At 41.2% G+C, this 23,096-nt stretch overlaps 1 protein-coding gene across 1 annotated transcript in view; it reads left to right on the top strand.

Moving 5' to 3' along the window:
* The window catches only part of cacna1c (calcium channel, voltage-dependent, L type, alpha 1C subunit), a 1,009,638-nt gene that overhangs the window by 918,321 nt on the left and 68,221 nt on the right, over nt 1–23,096 (top strand). Inside the window, exons 37-39 of the mRNA XM_060839877.1 lie at nt 12,578–12,674; nt 19,100–19,202; nt 19,939–20,040. Coding sequence (XP_060695860.1) covers nt 12,578–12,674; nt 19,100–19,202; nt 19,939–20,040 — 302 coding nt within the window. The remainder of the gene's footprint in view (nt 1–12,577; nt 12,675–19,099; nt 19,203–19,938; nt 20,041–23,096) is intronic.

The raw sequence follows: 23,096 nt of genomic DNA, 5'->3' as shown, positions 1-23,096 counted from the left end.
AGCATGGTCTTCAGTGTTTGATACTGGCAGTGCTAGAGAGATCTTCACTGAGATCTACCTTTCCCTTTCCACATGAGGATTTCTCTTTGCCCCAATTTCTATCCTTCATGGACAGAAATTGATTCTGGAAGCCAAACCATGTTTTATGGACCAGCTCGTAATCATCAGCCACTTCAGCTGCTAACCTTACAGTTTTAGCTCTCTGCTCTTTCACTTGAGTTTGCACTACTTCAGGCAGTGAATGTTTGAATTCCTCCAAAATAATTACCTCTCTAAGGGCATCATAGGTTTGCTCGATTTTGAAAGTTCTTATCCATCTATCAAAATTACTCTGTTTGATCCATTCAAATTCAATATAAGTTTGACCAGGGTCCCTCTTTAGATTCCTGATATGTTGTCTATAGGTTTTGGTTAAACCTCATATGCATTTAAAATGGCTTTTTTCACTTCCTCATACTCCTCAGATACCTCCTGTGATAGGGATGCGAATACCTCACTCGCACTACCTACAAGTTTTGTTTGGATCAACATTGCCACTGGCCACTGCATTTGTTTAGCCACCTTTTCAAATGAGATGGAAAAGGCTTCCACATTCTTCTCATCAAATCTAGGCAATGCTTGAACATACTTAAACAGTTTCTCATACTTTAAACAGTTTCTGACTACCAGGGCTTGCTCATCCTCGCTCTCTTCCTCACTAAGCCTACCCTGAGCTTTATCTCCAGCCTTTGAAGCTGACTTTCCTTTTTAAGTGTCAGTTTTTGAGGTTCAAAAGCTCTCTCTTTTTCTTTCTCTGTTCTCTCTTTCCCTTTCTTCTGCTGCTCTCTCTTTTTCTCTCTGTTCTCCTGCTCTCTCTTTTTCCCTCTCTTTTGCTTTTAATCGTAGCTCAAGCTGTTTCATTTCTGCTGCCATTTCCTTATATCTCGCTTCTAACTCAAGCTGCTTTAATTGCAATTGAATTCTTGCCATCTCTATAGATTCTGATGGTTTCTTCAGCAAGTTTAAATGCTGACCTACACTCTAACTATCTCTCTTTTCCTCATAGACCCAGGCAGTTCCAATTCTAGCTTCTCTGCTAATTCTTGCAACTTGGTCTTATTCGCTTTTTGCAAAACCTCCAAAGTCACTGCATTCACATCCAGAAAACTTGTGGTGACTGAAAGAGCCATTACTATCCCAAGCTTTGTCTTCTGAATCAAACCAACACCTGAAATTAAGACTCTAGCACCTACCACTCATTGTTTAAAGTCCCGCAAAGAGCCCCCAATCTGTTATGGACTAGGCCAGACCACTCAAAATATTCTTAAGCAGGTTGCCCTAGACCTAACTTCGCAATTTGTTTTGGTAAGTGTACAGTGAAATTTACCCAGAGTAAGATAGCTAGGTTAACTATAAGATTTTAAATAGACTAAAAACTTTATTCAGAAAATTACACAATGAAACACAAAAAACAAAATAAAGAACCTTATAGAACTCAGCCTATCCAACTAGACTTAATTATGCTGTTCCAAATATACACAACAGTCCCAATATGCAAAGTCCCCTTTAAAAACCACTATAATGGAACACATGCCTACAGGTTGAAGTTGAAGGGCAGAAAAGAGAGAGTTTCCACACAGCTCCCTGTTGAACGTTTCAGTTCAAGACTAAACTAAAACAGCTTAGCTCAGCTCAGCTCAGCTAACTAGAGAGCTGACCACTCCCCTCTCTTTATTCAGGTCACTTCTAAAGCATGACCACTTTGGCCTGAAGTCTCATCTGCTTACGCATAAACAAAAGGCCTCTGAAAATCGTTTTCATCTCTGTGCCAAACGAGTCTATCGGAGTCCTGCCCAGTGTATTGGCCTTCTGAAAATAATCAAGGACAGAGTCTCCTTGAGCCAAGGAACAGCTTTTAGAAAAAAATACTAGCTTTGTGACAACTGGAAGAGAGAGGCAAGAGTGGACATTTAACTGCTGAATATGAGGTTGAAGAATTTGTGTTAGGGAACAAAAAATTGGCAGAGGAACTGAATAGCTACCACGCATCAGTTCTCAGGATGGAGGACACCATTAGCATATCAGGACTTCAAGAAAATCAGGGGACAGAGATGAGTGTCATGGCTCTAAGTAAGGAAAACATGCTGTAGAAGCTAAAAGGTCTGAAGGTGGATAAATCACCCAGACCAGATGGACTACACTCCCAAATTCTGAAGGTGATAGCTGCGGAGACTGTAGTGGCATTGGTGGTGATCTTTCAAGCATCACTGGAGTCAGGAGGAGTGGAAAATGGATAATGTTATCCCTGTGTAAGAAGTGCGGGAGGTGGAAGACAGAAAATTATGAACCAGTTAGCCTGACCTCGGTTGTTTATATGATTTTAGACTCGGCAAAAGTGAGGACTGCAGATGCTGGCAATTAGAGTTGAGAGTGTGGTGCTGGAAAAGCACAGCAGGTCAGGCAGCATCCAAGGAGCAGGAGAATCGACATTTCAGGCAAAAGCACTTCATCAGTCTGGGACCCAAGGGGGTGGAGAGATAAATGGGAGGAGGGTGGAGCTGGGGGTAAGATCGCTGAGAGTGCAATAGGTGGATGGAGGTGGGGGTGATGGTGATGGGTCAGAGGGAAGCGTGGAGTGGATAGGTGGGAAGGAAGAATAACAGGTAGGACAGTTCAAGGGGGCGGTGCCAAGTTGGAAGGTTGGACCTGGGATAAGGTGGGAGGAGGGGAAATGAGGAAACTGGTGAAGTCCACGCTGAAAGATCCTGAGGTAGAAGATGAAACCGTTCTTCCTCCAGGCGTTGGGTGGTAAGGGAGTGGTGATGGAGGAGACCCAGGACCTGCATGTCCTCGGCAGAGTCAGAGGGGGAGTTGAAGTGTTTGGCCACGAGGTAGTGGGGTTGGTTGGTGTTGGTGCCCTGGAGATGTTCTCTGAAGCACTCTGCGTGTTGGTGTCCTGTCTCCCCAATGTACAGACCACATTGGGAACAATGGATGCAGTAAATGATGAGTGGAAGTGCAGGTGAAACTTTGATGGATATGGAAGGCTTCTCTGGGGCCTTGGATGGAGGTGAGGGGGAGGTATGGACACAGGTTTTGCAACTCCTGCAGTGGCAGGGGAAGGTGCCTGGAGGGGAGGGTGGGACATGGACCTGATGAAGGAGTTGTAGAGGGAACAGTCTTTACAGGGATGGCGAGGGAAATACATCTCTGGTAGTGGAGTCCATTTGTAGGTGGCAGAATGCTGGAGGAGGATGCAATATATATGGAGGTTGGGGTGGAAGGCGAGGACCGGGGGGGGGGGGCGGGTTCTGTCATTGTTGTGGTTGGTGAGGGGGGTTTCGAGGGCGGAGGTGCGGGAAATGGATGAGATGCTTTGGAGGGTATCATTGACCACGTAGGAGGGGAAATTGCAGACTTTAAAGAAGGAGGCCATCTGGTGTGTTCTGTGGTGGAACTGGTCCTCCTTGGAGCAAATGCGACGGAGGTGGAGGAATTGGAAATAAGGGATAGCATTTTTAGAGGAGGCAGTGTGGGATGAGGTGTAGTCCAGGTAGCTGTGGGAGTCCGTGAGTTTGTAGAAGATGTCAGTGTTGAGTCGGTCCCTGTTGATGGAGGCGGAGATTAAACAGTTCATCAACTTCACCAACGCATTCCACCCGACCTTAAATTCACCTGGACCACTCCATCTCCATCAAGAACACCTCATCTTCTGCCTTGGGACCCTCCAACCCCATGGCATCAATGTGGATTTCACCAGATTCCTCCTTTCCCCTCTCCCACCTTATCCCAGATCCAAACTTCCAACTCAACAGCACCCCCTCGAACTATCCTACCTGTCCATCTTTCTTCTCACCTACTCACTCCACCTTCCCCTCTGATTTATCACCTTTACCCCCACTTCCATCCACCTATCGCACTCTTAGCTACCTTCCACTTCCCCCCCCAGCCACACCCCCACCCCCATTTATCTGTCCACCCCCTGGGCTCCCAGCCTCATTTCTGATGTTCTGATGAAGGGTTTTTACCCAAAATGTTGAGGAGGCTGCTAAATGCTGTTAGAGGCAAGGATAGAGGACTGGCTGACTGACAGAAGGCAGAGAGTGGCGGTTTTTTCAAGATTGCACACGGAGATAAATGGAATTGCACAGAAGTTAGCTTTTGGACCTCACCTATCCACATTATCCGTTAACAGTCTGGATAAAGGAACTGAAGGCATTGTTGCTAAGTTTGCAGATGAAATAAAGATAGTTGGAGAAACAGGTAACGTTGAGGAAGTGGGGAGGCTGCAGAAGGAGTTAGGCAGGCTAGGAGAATGGACAAAGGGCAGATGGAATAAACTGCTGGAAAGATTATAAACTATGGGAGGAAGAATAGAGGCATAGACTATTTTCTATATGGGGAAAGACTTCAAAAACCTGAAACACAAAGGAGCTTCCGAGCCTTAGGTCAGGATCCTCTTAAGGTTAACATGCAGGTTGAAACAGAAGTTAGGAAGGCAAATACAATGTTCACATTCATTTCAAGAGACCTAGAATATAAGAGCAGAGATGTACTGCTGAGGATGTTTCAGGCTCTGGTCAGATCACATTTGGGATATTGTGAGTGGTTTTGTCCCCTGTACCTAAGGAAAGGTGTGCTGGCCTTGGAGGGAGTCCAGAGAAGTTTTACAAAAATGTTCCCAGTGATTAAGAGCTTGACATATGAAGAATGATTGAGGACTCTGGTGTACTTAATGGAGTTAATTTAAGGCTGAGAGAGAGATTTTTAATCTATATGAGTATCAAGATTTATGGGGAAAAGGCAAGGAAGTGGAACTGAGGGTTATCAGGTCAACCATCATATCATTGAATGGCAGAACAAATTCAATGAGTTGAGTGGCTTACTTCTAATCCTTCATCTTTTGGTTTAACAGTCTAAGATTAGAGTTCTAGCAGCAGATAGCTGGGGAAGAAAGGGGATCATGTGGCAAAACTGAAAGTAGGCAATCTTTGTGTTGGAGAAACATGGAGTCTTAAAACAACAAGCCAACGTAGGATGTGCATACTTGTAATTAGAGTAAGATTTTGGATCCTTTAAATGATTGCAATTCCAACCCAATTCCAACTGGCACCCTCGGAACCAGCACAAGAAAAGGAAATGACAGTTAGGGTGGGAGTTAGGGGTTAGTTAGGGAACTTAGGGAGGTCTGCTCACATTGACCTGTGTGTTCTCTGCACTTATCAGCATTCTTTGAAGAACTATATTGTAGATGCCCCATGCATATATCAGGAATGTACAAAATCGACAGACTGTAATGTCATTTGGTTTTAGCACTGATTAAAACCAACAACACAAAATGAAATTGGTGTGCAATCACACAGGCAATCATGATGGCAAATACCCACTATCTTGGCAGCGGTCACAATTGTGTTGGCCACATTGGATATCTGCTCTCAGCCAATTAACATGCCTATCCACAGGACCTCCTGGCCACAGTAAAACAAAATCAGCTTGCCATCTCCTGCACTGATACTTTCAGTACTTCATTGGAGATCCTGGGCATTTACTGTTCGACCCACTATCTTTTATCAGTTTTCATCTTGTCTACAAATCCTCTCACAAATCCACTTCCAGCACCTACTGCAGTCAGGTGCTTCATGAAATGAAGAAGGGCTTCAATTGTTGCTGGCCTAGCATGAGCCTGGTAGCCATGTTGACAGTAGACTGTAATCTGGCACTAGAGAGGTTTGCAAGATAAATTTTTTGCAGGATAAGATTGAAAATATGCTTGACCATGCATGTGGCACTACCACTCTGAAAAATGGCAATCCAATCGAGGAACACAAAACTGGATAACCATTGTATTCTGTGGGTCATCAGTATCAGCAGCAAATTGTATTCATCCACAACTGTAATCTCATAGCCAAATCTACCATTACCATGAAGATAGGGATATCAAACCTGGTTCAATGAAGAGTACGGGTGGGCATGCCAGAACCAGCAGCAGACATACCTAAGAATGAGGTGTCAACCAAGTGAAGTTAAACATAGGGTTGACAGCATTCCAAATAGCAGAAGCAGCATGTAATAAAGCAGGTTTAAGTAATCCCACAACCTACAGATGAGATCTAAAATAAAACAAAGAACTGCAGATGTTGGAGATGTGAAATAAAAGCAGAAATTACTGGAGAAATTCAGCAGGTCTGGTAACATCTTTGGGAAGAAAGCAGAGTTCATGTTTCAAGCCTGGTGACTCTTCATTAGAACTGATGTTCATCAGAACTCCTCAATTCTGGTGAAGAATCACTGGATTCAAAACGCTAACTCTACTTTCTCCCCACAGATGCAGTCAGACCTGCTGAGGTCAGATCTAAACTCTGCAGACTTGCTAAATCCAGCCACTAATGGTTCTAGACAATTAAACTAGAAAATAACAGGAATTGGAGACTTCTCAAATATCCCCAGCCTCAATGATGGGGGAGCCCAGCACACCAGTGCAAAAGGCAAAGCTGAAATATTTACCTCCATATTGAGTCAGAATGCTGAGTAGATCACTCATCTCAACCTCCTGAGGTTCCAATATCACAGATGCAAACCTTCAACCAATTTAAGTCAATCCATCAAGATAAGGCTGAAGGCACTAGATATGAAAATACTCTGGGTCTTGAAAACATGCCAGCAATATGATTGAAGATATGCTGCAGAACCCACACCACTAGCCAAGCTGTTCCAGTACAGTTACAGCATTGGCATCTACCCAACAACGTGGAAAATTGCCCAGATGAGTTCTGTGCACAAAAAGCAGGGCAAATCCAACCCAGCCAATTACTTTCCTAACAGCCTAATCTTGATCATAAGCAAACTGATGGAAGTTGTCATTGGCAGTGTTAACAAACAGAACTTGGGTAAGAATAACCTGCTTACTAATGGTCAGTTTATGATCCACCAAGGCAACACAGCTCCTGACCTCATTACAGCCTTGGTCCAGGCATCATTAAGAGCATAACTCCAGAGGTGAGGTGACAGTGGCTAATAAATGGCAAGTGACATTTATGACATATATGTATGAGGTAATGACCATCTCTTCAAGACAGAATCAAGCTATTGTCCCTTGAAGTTCAATGGCAATGCCTTTGCAACGTCATGCACAATCAACAATCTGGGCATCACCATTGACCAAAAACTGAATTGGAATTGTCATGTAAATGCTGTGGCTATTAGAACAAGTCAGAGGCTAGGAATTCTGCTGCGAGTAACTCACCTCCTGACTCCCCAATGCCTATCTACCATCTACAAATCATAGATCAGGAGTGTGATCAAATACTCTCCACTTGCCTGGAAGAATGTATCTCCAACACTCAACAACCTTCAACTTTATTCCTTACACCATTTGGCAGCAGTGTGTACCATTTACAAGATGCACTGTAATATCTCAGCAAGACTCCTCTGACAGCACCTTGCAAACCCACAATCCCTTGCACACAGAAGGACAAGAACAACAAATGCAAAGGAGTACCACCCTGTAGGTTTCCCTCTAAACCAACATCATCCTGACTTGGAAGAATACTGATATTCTTCACAGTCTCTGAGTCAAAATCATGGAACTATCTCCCTAACCTCCTTAACTGTGGGCATAACCAGAGTCGTCCACATCCCTTGAGCAAATAAAAAAAGGGGTTGTCAAATCTAGAAGGAAAATGATGAAAAGTGTTATACAGTCACAGCTATACAGCACAGAAACAGGTCCTTCAGTCCAACTTGTCTGCACAGACCCACAACGCAATCTGACCTAGTCCCATTTGTTCATATCCCTTTAAATCCTTCCTATTCATATACTCAACCAGATGCCTTTTAAATGTTGTAATTGTACTAGCCTCTGCCACTTCTGGCAAGTTGTACTATACATGCACCACCCTCTGTGTGAAAAAGTTACCCTCTCATCTTACACCTATGCCATCTAGCTTTGGACTCCCCCACTCGAGGAAAAAGACCTTGGCTATTCGCCCTACCAAATCCCCTCATGATTTTATAAATCTCTGTAAGGTCAGACCTCAGCTTCCAGTGGTCCGGGGGAAAAAAAACAGGCTATTCAGCCTCTTCCTATAACTCAAACCCACCAATTCCAGCAACATCCTTGTATTATTTTCTGCATCCACTCAAGTTTAAGAACATCTTTCCTATTGAAGGGCAACCAGAATTGTATGCAGTGTTCTAAGAGTGCTTCACTGATGTCCTATACAGTCACAACATGAACATCCCAACTACTATATTCCATGTTCTGATCAATGAAGGCACGGGTGCCAACATAGAACATAGAACTTCACAGCGCAGCACAGACCCTTCGGCCCTCGATGTTCTGCTGACCTATGAAACCAGTCTGAAGCCTACCTATCTTATGCTACTTCTTATGTTTATCCAATGACCATTAAGATGCCCTTAAATTTGGCGAGTCTACTATTGTTGCAGGTAGGGTGTTCTCTACAATTCCCAAATAAAGAAACTACCTCTGATATCTGTCCTATATCTATCACCCCTCCGTTTAAAGCTATGCCCCCCATGCGAGCTATCAGCATCCAAGAAAAAAAGGCTCTCATTGTCCACCCTATCGAATCCTCTGATTATCTTATCTATCTCAATTAGGTCTTCTCTCAACCTTGTTCTCTCCAAAGTAAACATTCAGCTTTTCCTCATAAGACCTTCCCTCCATGCCAGGCAACATCCTAGTAAATCATCACTGAATCCTTTTCAAAGCTTCCATATTCTTCCTCTAATGTGGTGACCAAAACTGTACGCAATACTCCCAGTGCGGCCGCACAAGAGTTTTGCAACTGCAACATGACCTTATACCTCCAAAACTCAATTCCTCTACCAATAAAAGCTAACACACTGCATGTCTTCTTAACAACCCTATCAACCTGGGTGCCAACTTTCAGGGATCTATGAACATGGACACAGAGATATCTCTGCTCATCTGCACTGCCAAGAATCTTGCCATTAGCACAGTACTCTATTCATGTTGCTTATTCCAAAGTGAATCAGCTCACACATTTTCATATTAAACTCTATTTGCCACCTCTCAGCCCAGCTCTGCAGCTTATCTATGTCCCTTTGTAACCTGCAACATCCTTCGGCATTGTCCACAACTCCACCGACCTTAGTGTCATCCATAAATTTACTAACCCATCCTTCTACACCCTCTTCTAGGTCATTTAAAAAAATAATAAATAGCAGTGGACCCAAAACAGATCCTTGCAGTACACCACTAGTAACTGAACTTCAGGATAAGCATTTCCCATTAACCACCATCCTCTGACTTCTTTCAGCTAGCCAATTTCTGATCCCAACTGCTAAATTACCCTCAATCCCATGCCTCCGTATTTTGTATAATAAGCACTTCCTTCACCACCAATTTACGTGTGACTCCACTTGCAGAGAACTATGCACCTGCACCCCTAAGTCTCTATTCGGCAACACTCTCCAGGGTCCTACTTTGCCTTATCAAAATGCAAAACCTCATATTTATCTAAATTAAACTCCATGGTTTTACTGACTCCATGCAACCCCTTCAGCATGGGTACGGTCAAGGATTCCAATCTGGCAAAGAGGCCAATTGAAATACTTAAGTGTCAAACCAAATGCCGGTTTAGATCCTCCTTCTACTTCCAAAGGTAGACTACTGGGAGACACCTCCACCAATGAGGACATCATCAATAAAACCTTATGCTTCAGCCTTTATGTCTTTGTCTGCAGTTTTTACAACGCCTCTGTGACCAGGTGTGTAGTGACCTGCTGTTTGGAGATTCTGTGCTGCAGAGAGGAACCCCCTAGTGGCAAACGATACACCAATCAAAACATTTCTATCTCTTAGCACCATTTCACTGTTCCCTCCTTGTTGGGGTCTGGGTGACTGTTCTGTTATTTCCAACCGCCGCCCCCCCCCCCGTTTACCTGATTCAAGGGTGTCATCCATGATATTGCTCCTAGCTAAGTGCAGTCCTAGCAGTGGCCATAAATCCTAAGTGACTACTGCTGAAAAGCTGCTGGCCCTTTGCAGACTTTTTGTGTTCTCCTCAAAAATTGCTTTCTAGTTATCTTTATATCATATCAAATGTGCTTATAATGTTTTTAATCCCTTCATCCACACCACTAAGAGTGATTGAAGGTTACTGAGGCCCAAGCGTTGATCCATGCGGCACATCATTAATTGCAGTGTGCTAAAATGTTCTCAATCAAGTGGTGCTTTCAAACCTCATGTAAAATGCTGAAAACATGTTGAAGACTGGAAAAAAAAATTGTGGTTGTAAGAGCTGCAACGTCTTTGAGGTATTTTAGGTGTTAGAGCTGATTTCTGTGAATTCCAGGAGCAGTTGCATTGTTTTGGAGAGATCAAAACAATGGCACTTTAAAAAGGAGGAGGAGAGGTAAAGGTAGAGACCACATGGTCAGAGAAGAAAAACCTGTCTGACACAGCAGTAAGTCTGCACAGATACTGCCTTTACTGTTTGAGTTCAAGTATCGTTGGACATCAGCATGCATCTAAGAAAAATTAACAAACACTGAAATTCACAGCTGACCTTGGAGGAACCTGTGTCGGAGAGGTCTTTTAGATGAGATTAGATTAGATTACTTACAGTGTGGAAACAGGCCCTTCGGCCCAACAAGTCCACACCGACCCGCCAAAGCGCAACCCACCCATACCCCTACATTTGCCCCTTGCCTAACACTATGGGCAATTTAGCATGGCCAATTCACCTGATCCGCACATCTTTGGACTGTGGGAGGAAACTGGAGCACCCGGAGGAAACCCACGCAGACACGGGGAGAACGTGCAAACTCCATAGCATGGTCATAGCGTGGAAGCAGCTAAGTGTATAGTTTTTAAGTGTAGCCTTGCTGTAAACCTACAGTAGGGAGTAGAGTGGGTTCTTTTTTGATTATATGTTTTATTGAGACTGTCCCTTGATTAAATTTGAAAAGTATAAAACATAGGTACTAAGTTAGCGTGGAGCAGTAAGACAGTGCTATTTTCTGGGTCTGTACATTGTTAAGATGCAAAGATGGCCTATAGTAGAGAGATGTGTTCTTCCTTTTGGATGTGAGAAATTAGAAAGAATTCCATATTACTCATGATTATGTCTGCAGGAAGTGTCTGTGGTTGCAAATTCTGCCACATCGCATGGATTGGTTGGAGCGGCAGTTAGAGGCAATGAGGAATTTACAAGAGCTAGGGAGTGTGATGGATGGCATTTATAGGAAGGGAGAAAAACCATAGAAAATGTCAGTTAGATGGGTTACCTGCAGGAAGCTAGAGAGGTAGGTAGTGCAGGAGTCTCCTGTGGCTATTCCCATCTCAAATAACTGTGCTGTTGTGGAAAATTTAAGGGGTGATGAACTCTCAGGAGAGTGTAGCATGAGCAGCCAAGTTTCCCATACTGAGACTGGCTCTAATACAACAAGGAGTACGTCAGGTTCCAAGCGATATGATATGGGATTCTCTAATCAGAGGCACAGACAGACATTTCTACGGCCGACAGCGAAAAATCAGAATGGTCTGTTGCCTCCCTGGTGCCAGGATCAAGGATATCTCTGAGAGAGTGCAGAATGTTCTCAAAGGGGAGAGGGGCCAACATGAGGTCATTGTACATATTGGAACTAATGACATAGGAAGGGAAAAGGATGAGAATCTGAAGGAAGAACAGCAAGTTACGCAGGAATTTAAAAAGGAGGGTTCACATTTTTGGATCATTGGAATCTCTTCTGGAGTAGAAGTGACCTGTTTAAAAAGGATGAATTACACATGAATTAGAAGGGTACTAATACACTGATAGGAAGATTGGGAGTATTTAAACTAGTAAGGGGAAGGGGGTGACACCCAGGGAGATAGTGAGGAAAAAGATCAGTCTGAGAGTGGTACAGTTGGGAAAAGGAGCAAGTCAAACAGTCCGGGCAGGCAGGAACAAAAGCAGCAAACGAGGAGGACTGATCAATTAAACTGCATTTATTTCAATACAAGAAGCCTAACAGGTAAGGCAGATGAACTCAGGGCATGATTAGAAACATGGGACTGGGACATCATAGCAATTACAGAGATATGGTTCGGGCTGAACTGGCAGCTTAATGTTCCACGATACAAATGCTAGAGAAGGATAGAAAGGGGGTCAAGAGGGATGGGGGTGGCATTTTTGATAAGGATAAAATTACAGCTGTACTTGGGGAGGATATTGCTGGGACTTAAGAGGCAACATTTTCACACAGAGGCTGGTGCATGTATGGAATGACCTGCCAGAGGAAGTGGTGAAGACTCTTGTAATTGCAACATTTAAAAGGCATCTGGATGGGTACATATTAGGAAGGGTTGAGAGGGATGTGGGCCAAATGCTGTAAAATAGGACTAGATTAATTTAAGATATCTGGTCGGCATGGATGAGTTGGACCGAAGGGTCTGTTTCTGTGCTGTACATCTCTATGACTCTATATAACCTTCTATACAGATGACATGTAGAGAATCGATTGAAAAGAAAAAGAAGAAATTAGTAGAAAGGACAACCCATACTCAGACAAAAAGAGCAAAACATTTTTAGTCAATAATTACATTGTTCTGTTTATATTGTTTCAGGGGTCGCATCAAGCACTTAGATGTGGTTACTCTCCTGAGAAGGATACAACCGCCTTTGGGATTTGGCAAGTTGTGTCCACATAGAGTGGCCTGCAAAGTAAGTAATCTTAGTATGCTTTGGAAAGATAACTCTCAATATTTCTTTGGCACTCATGCATCATTAGCTGATAAAGTTCCAGCCATAGAGACAGTTTATTTTTATTTAGACTCGTCATCATGTTGTGCACCTCCACTAAATCTTCTCTCAAGTTTCTCCACTCGAACAAAAACAACCGAGGCTTGTACAATTTATCCACCTGGTTGAAGTCTTTTCATCTTTTTTTTCCTGCAGTCTCTCTGAAGTCTTCACATTTTTTCTGAAGTGCAGTAGCCAGAATTGTACAAAATACTCCAGTTGAGCCTAAATATAAATTCTTTAAATGTTCATCATAATTTCCTTGATTTTGTAATCTGTAATATGGCAAAATTTCTGCAGCCACAGGGGAGCAGCAGTAAGACAATCCCTGATACATTTCCACTGCCAGAAACGTTTTCCAGAGTAGATACGAGGATTATTACTTTGAAGCCAAATCACTTATATGAGGCCTATATTAGGAATGAAATAAAAGTTTTCCAGTGTCAAGGTCACCTTTGTGAGGTCAATGAAGTCAGCCCTTCAATCAGAGAAATCTGTTTGCTTAGCCTTTGTTCAAAGAAAATACTTTACTGCTAGAGCACGTCCATTTTGAGACACCCTGTTTTTGCCCAACCTACTGAACAACAACCAGCTCTGTCAGTGGGTATGCCAAGGTTAGAGTTGCCAGCCATATAATTGGACTTGTAGCATCAAGAGCCCACTTTCCATCCTTGATTGAATGGTGAACTTAGAGGTAGTCACTTAAGAGATCTTTTACAGGAAAATGGCTCTGCCAGCCTGGCTCCGAGCAATTGATCTTGATGTATGAGCACCAAAGTCAGTATGAAAATCTGGTCCTATTTAGAAGCACAGATTCTAATTTTAACTAATTTCACAAGCTGCTTTGCCTCTGTCAATAATTTGTGTTCATGTACCCTATCTTTCATCTACACTTTAGAATATGACTTTCACTTTACGTTGCTTCTACTCATTGTTCCTTCCAAAATATGTCATTTTACATACCTATGAATTAAATTTTGTTTGCTACATATTCGCCCATTCCATAGGTCAGAATGTGCCTCCTTTAATTTAATACTATCTTTCTCAAAGTTCACAGTACTTCTCAGTCTTGCATTATTTGCAAATTATGCCATTAGTACCTGAGTTTGGTCATCACCATGCATCAAAAAAAGCCTTGGTCTTGTACCAGTGTCTGGGATAATCCACTACATATCTTCCCTAAATCCAAAAAAGCAGCCACTGACCAATGCTCCCTGTTTACTGATAATGAAGAAATTGTGGTCTAGCCAGTGACACGTACATCTTGCAAACAAACTTTTAAGAATCAGAGAAGTTTGTACACATGCTGTCACAGTAAATTTAGTTCCATGTACTTCAAATTTACTGGAAAGCCTAATCTGTGGCAGTTTATCAAATAACGTTTGGAATTCTAAACAGATTACCTCACTTATTTCAGTTACCTTCTTCCATTACCTCAAGAGAAATCCATTGAAGTTAATATTTAAAGCTTGGAATTTAGAAACAGGGAAACTTTGTTACAATTGAGCAGGGTGTTGTTGAGGCCTCACCTAGAGTACTTTGTATAGTTCAGATATCCTGACATTGGTGGCTGTTCAAAACAGATTTACCAGGCTGGGATGAAGGGTTGACTTATGAAGAAAAGATAAACCATTTATGACTTGCATGTAGAAGAATGAGGGGTGATCTTATTGAAACATTAAAGATTCTGAAGGGGCTTGGCAGGGTAGTTGTTAAGAAGGTATTTCCACTATTAGGAAAGTCCTGAATTAGGGAACACAGTTACAGAATAAGGGAATCCTCATTTAAAACTGCAAAGTAAAGTCTTCTCCCAGAGGGCAGAGAATGTCTATCTCAGAGAGTTGTGGAAGCTTGATCCACAGAGATTATTTAAAGACAAGGTAGATTTTTTGAAATATCAGGGAGTTGACAGCTAGACTGAGCTAGCAGAAAAGAGGAGTTAGATCTGGAGCAGATCAGCTAAGACCTTGTTGAATGGTAGGGCAGGCTTGAGGGGCCAAATGACTTGAGACACCAAATGGCTTGGACAATATTTAGGCAAGCCAACCCATCTTCCATATGTCCAGGTCTACATATCAGTTAGAAAAAATTGTATTGGGAGAATAGCTTGATGAGTAGCTCACATAATGCTTTTGAGATGGTTTCCTAAAGGAGCACGTTCTAAAAGAGACCCGAGACCAGGTATGTTAGGCTTGGTATTGTGTAATGTGACAAAGTCAATTCATGACCTCAGAGTAAAGATAGCAATGATCATAGTACAATTGAATTTTATATTAAGTTTGAAGGGAGAAGAATATGTCCGTGAACAGTATTTTAAACTTTAGTAAAGGCAACTATGTGGGCATGGGAGCAGATCTAGCTGAAATGAACTGATAATGGATTAGTAGAGCAGCAGTGAGACTTTTTAAGGGTACCTCATAATGCCCGCAATAAGTAAAACCTTTCTGTAAATAAAAATGACAAGGGGAGGACCTGTCAATGTTTGTTTAAAAGGTTAATCAAGACAAGTAAATCATAAGAAGATGCTACCTAGAAATGTATAAACAGACAGCAAGAGTTAAAAAGGAAAAGGATAAATAAAGTATGTATTGGTTCTCTAGAAGAGGGGAATGGTAGGAAGAAATGGAAAATATAATTAACTATTTTGTTTCTACATTCACTGTAGCGAATACAAAAAGATTGAATTTTAATACCTGTAATTAGAAGGAACATGGTGAAATTTTAATCACTGGAGAAACAATACTGAGCAAACTGATGGAGTTACAGGTTAATATGCCTCCAGGTCCTGATAAACATCACTCTCAGGTCTTAAAAAAGGCAGCTAATGAGGCACTAGAAGTTTTGGTGTTAACTTCCCAAAACGTTGTTGAAAAAACTCAATCAAGCTGCCAGAGGAGATGGTGGAGGCAAGTATAATTACAACATTTAATTGGCATCTGGATGAGTACATGAATTGGAAGGGTTTAGAGGGATTTTGGCCAAATGCTGGCAAATGGGACTAGTTGTGGATATCTGGTTGGTGCGGATGAGTTGGACTGAAGGGTCTGTTTCCATGCTCTGTGAAGCTATGACTGTACATCATTATGTTGTCACCCCTGTTGGGTCTGTCCTGCCAGTGGGACAAGATATATTCAGGGATGGTGATGGTGATGGTGATGTGTGGGACATTGTCTGTAAGGTCTGATTCCATGCGTATGAATATGTCAGACTGTTTCTTGACTACTCTGTGAGTCAGCTCACCCAATTTGACACTAGCCCCCAGATGTTAGTAAGGAGGGCTTTGCAGACTTGACAGGGCTGTTTCTGTTTACTGTCTTTTCCACTGATGTTTATTTGATTATTGTTGTTGTCACATGTACCGATGTATAGTTTTGCTTTGCAAACAGTACAGGCAGATCATAACATACAAGGACATACAGATCATTGGACGTTTAAACAGAGTGAGGCATGTAAAATTACAGCTGCAGAGGAGGTGCACAAATGCAAGATCAGCATTAGATTTGATTTTTATAGACTTGGAATTGAGGTTTACAAGTGCATACTGATTGTAAAAAATGTGAGGATAATCCTGCTGTAGAAAGCTTGCAAAGCTCCCATTGTCAGGAATCAATGCCAGATGGTTTGCCCTATTTCATTTATTTGTTGAGACTTCACAGCAATTGATACAACTGGGTGGGTTGCTAGGCCATTTCAGAGGGTCGTTGATGGTCAGCAATATTGCTGTGGGTCTGGAATCATACGTAGGCCAGACCAGGTAAGGATAATGGATTTCCTTCTCTGGAGGACATTAGTGGACCAAATGGCTTTTTCGAATAATCAATAAAGGTTTTGTAGTCATCACTAGATTCTTAATTCCAGATTAATTCTAATAAGACGATTTATTTTAGCTATGTGATAATGGAGTTGGTGACTGATCATGACAAATAATCTGCAGTAGTGCAAAGCTTTAGGAACCATCTGCCCAAAGTTGTCTGTTCCTCTGAAACATGCTATACTTAGTAAGTGTCATGCCTCAAATTATTTTTATACTGTAGCACACAAAGAAACTGAATTCTCAGTGTTTAGAGATTATTTTGGCAATTCAAATTCTCAGATTATTACATGGGATTTGAACTTTAAGTCCTACAATTATTAGTCCAGATATCTGGATTACTCTATCTATAACCACACATTTATTGCATTTGATTCTGTAAAACATATAGGTGGAGCACTTGGATGAAAATTGGGAATAAGAAGCAAATACAAATTAGGAAAACCTTCTGATTTTCTGTACCTGGAGCTGAATCCTGTGGGGCCCTCAATGACATAGACTACGACAAGATATCTGGGGGAATCATGTGCAAAGTTGGGCAAGGACTTTCTCGCAGGAACAACACATTACATTCTCAAATAGAGTTCCGGATCTTAAGACAAAATTCTCATTAGGAAGCAGTGATCTGCTAATTCACAGAAATTGCTGCTTATTATCTGCATTATTAACTGCAAATCTCACATCATTAATATGAGTTTTCTATCCTATCACCCGCAACAAGGAAACTATATATCAACAATTTCTGACATGAAAGTGACTTTAGCTTATCTCTTACTCCTCCAATCCGGCATTCTTGACACCCAACAACAACATCTCAGGGCAATTTCCAAGCACCTGCTGCTCTCTTGCCATGACTATGGATACTGGCATTCCAAATCTGCCACTTCCCAAGAACCTCATGACACTTTTCTGATCCATTTACGGGACCTTCTAAAATTTAATGCTGCACTTCGGTGTACATAGATGACTACTATTGAAATGCTGCTACACAGACACTGTATAGAGGAACATAGCTTCAGCTCATGGATTGAATCAGGCTGCATCTCAGGGCTGTTCACTTGCTCTTTTAGCACTCACTCACCTTCAGTCTATCAGGATGCCCACAGCATCCCTGTCTCGCTCTGTACTTTGCACCTTGCCCACCAACCAAAGCTGCCAGGCTCACACCACTTTTGCCTTGTTTTGCTGTTTATCGCAGACACAGAGCCAGGATGTTTGTCATGGTTGTTAGTAGTCCTCAGTCAGGGGATTCAGCCTTCAGTCAAGGTCCCAGTACAGTAGTCAAGGACACCCTCTATTACGACTCCACTGCTGGGATATGGTCAGTTAGCTATCCAAGTGGTCAAAGCCTGAGTTCTCTCCTCATATATGATGATAACCTGAATTTTAGTTAGCTCACTACTCACCCTGCCCAATTCCAGCCTCTTCTCTCCTGGAATGTGAGAAAGAGAAGTATTGAATGAGATGAAAGCAGATTATACAACTGTTAGTGAGAGTACTGGTGGGGAAAATAGTTATATGCCCTGCATTAGTGACTCAGAAGGTTGGGCTAACTGACAGCAAGTAAGAAAAATATCGCATTCAATAGCGTGAGGGGGAGAGCATGATCCTTCATATGAGGTGGGTGCAGTGGTAATGGTGAAATGAGTAGAGACATAAATGAGGTAGCAGACATAAGATGACAAACCTTACCCTGGCTGAGCAGAGAAGGTCATTGATCACCTTCTTTTGCTGCTGGTCATTCCTTCAGTAACCCAGGTGGGAATCATGGACCAAACTGCCAGGATCTAATTGTGTGGCATTTTCTGCTGGTTCTGGTGAATAGGATGTAGCTGCTCTGTGTCATCCAGTCCACCAGGACTTCCACAAGTGATAATCTGTCCACAAAGCAAGCCTCCAATTTTCTTTTTATTTGCCTTATTGGGGGCAAATATCTTAAACTGTGCAGGAAAGCTTTGGATGATGGTGCTTGTCCAGATGCACAGTAACCTTTTTAGGGTGCTACAGGTGCCAGGTCTATTTGGAGGTATCCCTACAGTGGCAAGTTCTTCTGCTTATTGCAGTTAGTAGAATCCAGAAGACAATGGACGAGCGGTAAGGGCAGGGGTATGGTAAGTAATTAATAAGTGCAATTTGAAATGATCAATCAAGAAAACTCACTAGGCTTCATGGAGAGAAGCTCTCCACATGATTCAACAAGATTAAAACATCTGATAAAAGTAAAATTATGCCTATAGTTCTTATTGGCCTATCCAAGATATACTGTCTGTTTAAAAATAATAATAGGAAAAGTTGTATGGATAAAAATGAATTTGGAAGCCATTTCTTATGATCAAACCTGTTCGGGTTTTATTCTGGTTTTATTATCCATATTTTGAAAAAAAGCTTGTTGATTTTCTTCATTTTTAAAACTGGATTTTGCTTTTCCTTTGACTGTATGTTTAGTTTCATTCACATAACTTTGATATCTCACAATAAGAGTTGGAATAATCTTTACACTGTTTCACTAAGCCACGTTGTTTGTTGTTCCATGCAGCGCTTGGTATCCATGAATATGCCTTTAAACAGTGATGGCACAGTCATGTTCAATGCAACTCTCTTTGCATTGGTTCGCACTGCATTAAGGATCAAAACTGAAGGTATAAATCTTTAACAATTTCTTTGCTTTCAGATTTGTGAGCAGTGGTGGCCTATGATTTTGGTATGTTGCTGAGATGCCTTCTTTGAGACATTTATTATTAACTTTTTTTATAGAGAACTAGGTTAAATAAATGTTTAGAGAAGGGAACTCACTAGAGAGGATTTTTAACTGCCTACTTGTCTGAAAGATGGATGATTCATAGAACAATATCTAGAAGAGAACTTGAGTATATGTCTGCTTAATTAAAATTTAAGACAAGTTTTAAGTGGGCACCCAACCCTCCAGTCCAAAGCAGATAGGAGACTATATAAATGTATAGATTAGGGTCAAACACCAGGTAAATGTGGAAGCTATTTCAAAAAGGCTAATTTCTGTATTTTGAAAGACATTTCAGAATAAACTTTCCAACCTTATGTGGTCTCATTTTCAATTAAATGTAATGGCCCCATGCAACCACTTGGCACCTAGGGGCACTAGCATCTGCCTTCTCTATGCAGAACCTACATATTTTAAGCTGTAAACCAGCAAGTCACCCATTTGACATAAGTAAATATCAAAGGAGGTCCAAATCTGAAAGTAGTGCAGTCACAGTGGCAACACAAATCCATTTTTAGCAGAACCAGAAAAATTCCTCACCATCACGACAGGTAAGAGAATATTATTTAGTATATTGGGTTGGATTGTGGCTTTAATTTCAGGACCTGTGTTTGAAATGCAATGTCCTGTCTGAACAGGTAATTTGGAACAAGCAAACGAAGAACTTCGAGCAATTATTAAAAAAATCTGGAAACGTACAAGCATGAAATTGTTGGATCAGGTCGTGCCACCAGCAGGAGGTGAGTATCCTTCAAATATGTAACAGCTTGAAAAACAGAAGTAGTTATCTTGTAATAACATATAATTAACTAACCAAGTGATACAACATGACAATGGATTGGTAACACTTAAGATTGTTTATTGGGAAATGATTTCCAGGAGTAATTCAGAAATTGTCCCTGTCTCTTGACCTATTCACATGAATATCAGAAAATAGTACAACACAGAAGAAGACCTTATAGACCATCTAATCTGCATCAGGTCTTTCAAAGTGCAATAAAGTAACCCCCACTCATTTGTTCATTCCCCATAACACTGCAACTTTAATTTTTTTTCAGGCATTTATCTAATTACCTTTTGAAAGCAACTATTCAATCTGTTTCCATCACCTTATCAGAAAGTGCATTCTAAATCCTAACCACTATTGCATGACAACACATATGCTCATGTCTCTGATTCTTTACCTGATCACCTTATATTTGGATCTCCTAGTTATTGGCTGTTCTGACATTAGAAACAATTTCTCTTTCCTCAGTCTATGTAAACCATTCATGACTTTAATTGCATCTGTCAATTTACCTCTTAGCTTTCTCTCCTTGAAAGAGAAACAAGACTAACTTTCTATTTTATCTACATAATTATAATTCCTTATCTCTTCAGTATGTCGTCCAAAGCTTTCATATCCATCAAAACTAATGGAGCCTCGAATTTGATTCAATACTCCAGCTAAGCCCTTTAAAGTTTGAGCATAATCCTTGTTTTTGAACTCTATGCCTCTATTTACAAAGCCAAGATCTCATACATATTATTAGCTGCATGGTAACCCTGTTCTGTTGCTTTCAAAACATTGTGTTACTTTGTTCTTACACACAATTTTTCCTCATGCTTCTTACCAATTACTGCCCCATATTATTCTGCATTTAATTTCAAGTGTCATGAGCCCATGTGGTCAACACAATCGCAAGAAGATCTCTTGGCATACTTTAAGCCTAGTTTCAAACATATTGGGTGCAACGTTTTGATGAGTAACGCTCCTGAAATCTTGAAAGCTGAATGTTTTTAATGTGACAATACAGCATACTTTGTGGAACAAGGTACACATGCAGACATTCCCTTCCATATATTGGAACCGCATGAAGTGTTGAGGTGTCATGATGTCACATAACTCGACAGGCTGTTGTGACAACTATTTTTCAAATTAGGACTCCGTAGGTCCATTCAATTTGTAATGGACCAGACCAAAGCCCTACAAAATGTATCAAGAAGATAGTCTTTAGCCTAACTTTTTCTTACTTTAAAGGTAAGTGTAAGGCATCGTGTTTCAGAACCAATTTGACTGTTCAAGCTATCAGACTTGAAACAAAACACGCTTTATTCATTTACTTTAATTGAAATACAAACAAAATAAAATAAAATAATTGGTTTAAGTGTAGCACTGTTGAAGTGCTTAACAAATTAATATATACTACCTACTGCTAATTAACTGTTTCATTAAAGTAACATCTCATAAACACATCTTTGGCCAAGGTAAATTCAGTAAAATAGATTGATTCAAATGCAATCCTAATAGAACCAAGTTTGATCTGTAACAGAGAGAGGAATAAGAGCTTCTACATCCAGCTTCAAGACGCCAGCAACTGCTGAAACTAAAACTAAAAATTGGGAGCTTGACCCTGCCCATTCAGGCTGTTTCTATTGTTTCAACTTTAAAAAAAACCCTCACAAGCTGTTTACTTTATTGGCTTTTTTTTTAATAAAGCTGAGACAAAATACACCTCTTAATGCCGTAGTATCATTACACCTCCACTCTTAAAAAAAGAACCATCAATATACAAAGATGTCTTCGTTTTTAAAATCCTTTGTCCATAACTCTATTATAAAAATATTGACTACAACAGTCCATTTCAGTTTGTTTTTTTCCCACCACCAACCGCCTCCATCCTATCCTTGTTCATCAAAGTTACAACAATGCATCGGCAAATACACTGTCTCATCCTGCCACGTGTCTAATTTTCTAATTGAATGGCTGCAATAATAATCTCCATCTAAACAGTCTGTAATTGTTATTCTAATTTTTTTTCTAAAAATCTTGAAGGAGTTATGATCAGAATATATAATTGTCTCATTACTGACAATACAAATGTTGAAATGTTGTAGTGTCAACACTAAACACAAGATCTGTTTCTCAATTATGGAATATTTCTGTTGATTATTCTTCAATTTTCTGGAAAATTATCGAATTTGTCTTTCTATCTTCCCATTGCCTTGTAAGAGTAAACACCAACATCCATGTCATTTGCATCGATAGCCACCTTGAATGGCTTTGTGTAATTAGGTGTGGCTAACAATGGGGCATTGGTTAACTCAGCTTTCAGGCTGTCAAATGCCTTCTGACATTCTTCCATCCACTGAAATTTTCTGCACTTCTTCAACAAGTCAGTCAGTAGAGTAACCGCACTGCTAAAATTCGGTACAAACTTCCGAGAAGAATCACCCAGTTCCAGGAATCATAGTACTTCCCTGTTCGGCAATGGTATGGGAAACCCCCGCAATAATCTTTTTTTTTCACATCCTGTGGGGCCATTTGTCCATGTCCAATGGCATAGCCAAAACCTTCACTAGGGTTTTAAACTCAGTCTTAGCCATGTTTATCACGGGCGGCACAGTGGTTAGCACTGCTGCCTCACAGCGCCAGAGACCCGGGTTCAATTCCCGACTCAGGCGACTGACTGTGTGGAGTTTGCACATTCTCCCCGTGTCTGCGTGGGTTTCCTCCGGGTGCTCCGGTTTCCTCCCACAGTCCAAAGATGTGCAGGTTAGGTGAATTGGCCATGCTAAATTGCCCGTAGTGTTAGGTAAAAAGGGGTAAATGTAGGGGAATGGGTGGGTTTTGCTTCGGCGGGCCGGTGTGGACTTGTTGGGCCGAAGGGCCTGTTTCCACACTGTAAGTAATCTAATCTAATCACCAAGCCCGCTTCTTGAAGTCAGTCGAATAATTCCAATAGATGTTCCAAATGTGACTAAAAATTACCAGATCATCAATGTGCATCACACAACTGAGTAATCCAAAAATTAC

Source organism: Hemiscyllium ocellatum, chromosome 19 (genome assembly GCF_020745735.1).
Source record: "Hemiscyllium ocellatum isolate sHemOce1 chromosome 19, sHemOce1.pat.X.cur, whole genome shotgun sequence".
In the NCBI taxonomy this organism is placed as follows: Eukaryota; Metazoa; Chordata; class Chondrichthyes; order Orectolobiformes; family Hemiscylliidae; genus Hemiscyllium; species Hemiscyllium ocellatum.
The sequence above is the reverse complement of the archived record's forward strand: the minus strand, read 5'-3'. Positions and strand labels throughout refer to the sequence as shown.